This window comes from Chelonoidis abingdonii, chromosome 3, assembly GCF_003597395.2.
Source record: "Chelonoidis abingdonii isolate Lonesome George chromosome 3, CheloAbing_2.0, whole genome shotgun sequence".
Lineage (NCBI taxonomy): Eukaryota > Metazoa > Chordata > Testudines > Testudinidae > Chelonoidis > Chelonoidis abingdonii.
Genome location: NC_133771.1, coordinates 116,215,958 through 116,221,636, shown reverse-complemented (window position 1 = coordinate 116,221,636; position 5,679 = coordinate 116,215,958). Strand labels below are relative to the sequence as shown.

At 39.6% G+C, this 5,679-nt stretch overlaps 1 protein-coding gene across 1 annotated transcript; it reads right to left on the bottom strand.

Annotated features, from left to right (window-relative positions):
* Nucleotides 1–989: 989 nt before the first annotated feature.
* SAMD5 (sterile alpha motif domain containing 5) lies at nucleotides 990–5,446 on the bottom strand. The gene is made up of 2 exons (XM_032804053.2): nucleotides 4,490–5,446; nucleotides 990–1,204 (listed from the first exon to the last, which is right to left on the bottom strand). Exons 1-2 carry the CDS (start codon nucleotides 4,976–4,978, stop codon nucleotides 1,178–1,180), a joined length of 516 nt encoding a protein of 171 aa, XP_032659944.1. The 5' UTR covers nucleotides 4,979–5,446; the 3' UTR covers nucleotides 990–1,177.
* Nucleotides 5,447–5,679: the final 233 nt, after the last annotated feature.

The window sequence follows — 5,679 nt, the reverse complement described above, 5'->3', positions numbered from 1 at the left end:
AGACTACTTAATTGCTCTTGACATGTTCCACAGTTATATGTCCCCACTTGTCTTTATATTGACAAAAGTGGTGACTCCTCTGTCCCATACCAAAGTAACATTTTAGTAGCCATTAAGCAGAATTGTTCACAAACTTTAGGAGATTAGATATAGACTAACAAATCTGCTCTAGCACTACTCCTCAAACACAGTGTTCAAATAGTCTGCTTTCCACTGACATCACCAAAAGGGTTTAATGAAGCAAAGGTGCTATCTTCTTTATTTAATCTGATTTGGTTGTTGCTAGCACTCTTCCCTCTCCCCAGAGAAGATATTTGTCTCCCCTTCATCTCACTTATTCCTCAAAAAATGACTATACTTTTCCTTCCAGTCTTTCATAAGGCAGATTCCTTTCAGAGTCTGCTTCTGGTTCTTTGAGTCCTGTAAGGTAGGCAAGTTAAGTCAGTAACAAGCTTCATTCCATGAATCTGTAATGGATTCCAGGGCTTCAAATCATTATGGCTCCTTTTCACTATTAGAGCCATCTCCCATTAGTTGCTTTGTATCACATGTAATTCCCTCATCAATCAGAAAAAAAATTAATTAAAAACTGCAGATGTGAATTCTGTGAACAGAAAGATTTCTCAGAATTTTTTTTAAAACCAATGACGTGTTTTCATACGAATCAACTGCTCTACCTGGCAGCTACTCCATACATGGAACTTCCATTGCTCTCAGGGAGGCTTCCATATATAAAGCAGCCGCAGGATTGGGCCCCAACTGTAAACTAGAAATGCACCACCTTTTTAAGAATCTCACTTACAATTGTGACTTCTGAAAGTGGTTAGTCAGATACAGGGTACTTGAAAATAAAATAGGTAACCTTCAAAATTCAAGAGCATTATTAGCAAGAGCAAAAATTTTACTTCTATGAAGTTTTCCTTAGTTTCCCTCAGAAAAATAAAGAAATAATTAGAAAAAGTGCTTCCATGCTCTAACTCCCACGTAAATCCACAATATGGTTAGTGATAGACCTGCATGTCTGAAATCACCCGAGGCAGATGGCTTGAATTCAAAATTCGCTCTTCTTAAAGCAAGTCATATTAAATTATGTCAAGTAGTCATGACTGCTACTTTTAATTTGAGGCTAATTTTCTTTGTTCAGAATCAAAAGAAATATCATCCAGATTCTTTATCTCTATTGATGTGCAGATACATACTTCACCTGAAACACAAAAACAAAAATATCACTAGTGACAGCTCTACAGTCCCGCTTCTCTACGTTGCCATTTTGGGTCTTCCAAGTTCGCAGTTCACTAAAAAAGCTAAAGGACACAAACTAGAGGTGGTGATAGTGTTTCCAGTTCCCAGAGACATTTAAAAATAAAATCCTACAAAACAACCTGCATAAAATTTGATGTCTGAGGTCTTCCTAAAACATTTTAATGGAAGCAGTAGGTACTCTCAGGAAACAAACAGAAATCCAAAAATAAATATATTCTTATATAGCATTTTTCATCCTCAGATGACAAAACACTTAGGAAAGGTAAGTATATTTTATCCTCCATTTACAATTGGGTAAATCAAGAGGAAGTGACTCACACAAAGTCACATGGCAGAGCTGTGAACAGACCTCAAATTGCCTGATGGCCAGTGCCCTACTCACCAGGTCATATTTACTCTGAGATTGGCACACCTTTTGACGAATATATGCAATAAATAAGCAGGAAACCTTGAAAAGTTGTGTTTTATTACTCATTCAGCAAATTGCATGCTTAGCTTAGAAGAAGATACTTGCAATTTCTTCTGAAATGCAGACTGTATACATCATCTACAAAAAAATAGCACAAATTTTGCTAAAGGCACATCAGATTTTCTTCTTCTAAAGTAATAAACTTCCAAAAAAAAATTACTGCTGTCATAATAAATCCATTTTCCACATTAGGTATGATGCAGCATGTTATTTTCTGATATTCAATGGGTGTTGTTCACAGTAATACACCACCAAGTGATTTTTTTCAAATGGCTCCAAGGGAATACTGAAGACTGATTGTAGCAAAGGGTGACACTCGGAATATGCTGAATAACATACACTTAAATCATGCCAACTGTAGACCTTCTTTTAACATTATATGATATGAACAGGTTCATTAAGAGGATTTATAAAACCAAGAGGTTTTTCTAGTCTAAAAATATCATCCAAGAGTAAAAAAGTTGGGAGACAACCTGACATAAATCTAGGAAATTTAAACTTAAGGCTGTCACTCCGTTCATCACCTACCCCTTTATACTTCAGTATGTTGCATTTGAGGCTAAAACCCTACCAACTTAATCATACAACCATACAAGTATTCCCATTAAAGTCAATGATACTACTTGCACAAAGTGAGCAGGGTTTGGTCTCAAGTAGTTAACCTGCACCCCAACACACACAAATAAGGAGAGTGAAAGAAGAATCAGCAACCATTGATTTGAACTTCCTTGATGCTATGTGTGTGTTTGTATCTTAGGTGTTCTAATGTTCCAACAACATAGATATATAGTAAAAGCTCTATGAATATGAAGATAGAACATTGGGAAAAAGTTGTCTGCTTGTAAAGAACAAATCAAATATAATCGTGGAAATGGACAACATGCAGCTCCAGTGACACTTTCTGTGACAAGTATTTAAAAGTTCTAGATTCAAGTGAAGGATTGAGAGAGAGAGAGACCTTTGATGGCAGTTTAGAAAACAAGAAGAGTCAGGCAAATCATAATTTATGAGAGAAAAATCACTCTCATCCCAAATCACAGTTAATAAGTTTTCAGAAGGTGATGTATTTACACACGATACAAGAATTCTTATAGGCTTTGCCATGTCAGATCATACCATTGGTCCATTAAATTTGGCATGCTGCCTCAAGGAGCAGCCAATACCTGATGTTTCCGAAGAAGGTGAATAAAAATAAGCCAACACCACAATAGAGCTAGCCAACTGTTCAATATTACACATGGGAAAAACAAGGAGAGGCTTCCTTCCAGACCCCAGCAAGTAATCAATATAAGTCCTTTCAGTCTTAGTATGTATAACTGCAACTTAATGGTCATAAAGTCATCCTTTTACACTTCAGAATACCAAGTTTCCTTTCTAGTAACTCTTCTTTCCAGTCTAGTTTTAGCAATCTCCATTCATCTGTAAATTTTGACACATCTCTGATCAGCATGAAAACTCCAGCTGTAACCTGCTCCAGTTCCTTGAAAAAGTTAAAATATTAATGGGAGGCGAGTTGGAGCCTTTCAACTAAATTTTAGTATGAGGTGACCCAAACCGATTTAGCCTCTTCAGCAAGCTTCAACAACTGGCTGCCAGTTTTTGCCCTCCAATAAAGGCTTTTCAGAGGCACTGAGCACCTACAACTCTAACAGAAGTAAATATGAATTCCAAGTGCTCAGTATTTCTGAAAATCAGATCCAAAATCACTAAATAAGATATTTACTAGCACTGGTCCCAATACATTCCCTGAGGCATTCACCACTGACCTTTCTCTTAACTGTGAAGTAAACATACACTACAACACTTTTAGATTAAAAAACTGGTTCAGTGAAAGAAAACAATGGAATGACCTTTTCACTTAACTACATGAGTATTTATTTTTCTTATCATATTTTCAGTACAGACTATCAAAGGCTTTATGCAATCCAAGTAATTTATATCTGCCAACTCACCTTCCTTTAATATTTTAACTTTTTCAAGGAACTTGAGTGGGTTACAGCCACAGTTTTCATGGAATGCGATTTCACTAAATTGGAACGTACTTTTCCAAGACCAGTACTTTTCTATCCTTTCAAATAGGAGTTCGCCCCCTGTGCACAGACTGAATTACTCCTGGAATGGTTGATGAATAATCATACCACTCTCTAGTTAGCAAGAAAGTTAACAGAAGGAATTATTTTCTAGCATCCTTACATGGCATTTCATAAAATATTAACGAACAGAAACCGACACCAAAAAGTTACCTTCACCAATATGGATGATCCCTATAATTCCCATATATAATGAAGAAAAAAAAAGGATAAAACTGGATTATGCCTATTTTTTAACTTGAGCCCCAAACTTTACTAGAGAACTAGTCTAGCCACTTTTAACACAGAGAATAAATAAATAAACCAAACCAAGATCTCAACACATCCCACCACAGAAACCTAAACTAAGCATTTGGATCCTGCTAGAACCAGCCAATTTTTGGCCCCACTCCTTTAAGTTCCCATATTTAGGCAGTGAACAGGTTTATCCACTCCTATTGTACCCAGAAATCCCAACCACAAACGAACGTAACTCAAGCAGATTTGGTACCTGGATCCAAACAGAGTCAATCAATATTGGCACCTAACTCTCCAATTTCACTGCCTAAATAGGGGAATACATTTAGCTCCTGCAACAGTTTAAGACTCCTGACCCCAATGCATCCAAGATGAGACGAATTACTGGTGCAAGGGGTAGGGAGAAGGGAAAGATACATGAGTCCCTTACCTTGTTGGAGTAAGGGGGCTTGCTCAGGTTGATCCCATCCCGGATAAGTTTATCCCTAATCATGATTTTCAGTTTCAGTTTTGGGTAAATCATCAGCTCCCTGCTGCGGGGCCCAAGTTTGTGGCTCCTGGGGGTCCCCTGGTTCCCTTGACGATGGTGAGGGCTAGGCTCCCTCCAAGCCTTAGTCTCATACTGCTCCACCAGGTGGCTAGAGTAGATCTCTGGGGAGGGAGAGGGCGAGCCCTGCTGCTGCTGAGGCTCCAAGGTGAAATAGAGACCAGCAGCGGTCTCGCCCTCCTCTTTCAACCTCATCACTGCTTCAAGGATTCGGCGCCTGTGGTGGCGCACCAACACCCCAATGGCATCCAGGTCCGGGTCCCCTATTTGCTTGCAAACCTCCAGGTCATCATAGCCATTATCTACGAAGGACTCCGCGTACTGGGAAAGCTGCAGGGTCTTCAGCCACTCATAGACTATGTTGGTGCACATGTTAGCTGCAAAATAATAATTGCAACTTTTAACACCGAAGCCAGGCTCCCCTTTCCTTCTCTTGCAAAGCAAGCAACCAGCAGACCAAAATTTGGAATCAAATTAAAAGAGCAACATGCACAAGTCGAGTTCTGGAAACCAACATCCCCCAGGAACAAAACAAATCTCCACAGAAGCAGCAGCCGCAGATCGCAGGCGCTGCTGAACGAATCCTCTTATTCCTTCTTCTCTCCTACAACCAAGCAGAAGAGTCCGTGTCAGAGGAGAAGAGAGACTTGGGTTGGAGAAAGGGGCGATTCTTAACGGGCACCCCCTAAAATCCCGGGTCACGGCAGACATACACTCTGTTTTGGAAGTAATGTGCTGTCACTGTGTTTTCTCCGCCTCCGCCTGATTTTAGTTTCTTTTTTCCTTCATTCCCATCTTTTTTTTTTCTGTTGCATGACGCGTCTCTGTTTACTATGTGCTTTTTTTTTTTTAAGCGTAGTACCCTGTTGACTTGAGGAAGAGTACGATCCTGCACGCTCGCCCAGCAGCATGTGTCTGTGCAAGGCTTCCTACTAGATCACTCTTCAGGGCGTGCAAATCGTTGCTTTTCTTTTCCAAAAGACTCCTCTCGGATTGAAAAATAATCCCGGTCACTTCCCCGAGTTACTTTCCCCTCTTCTCCTTCACCTCTGCGAGGATGGCCAAGACGCGTC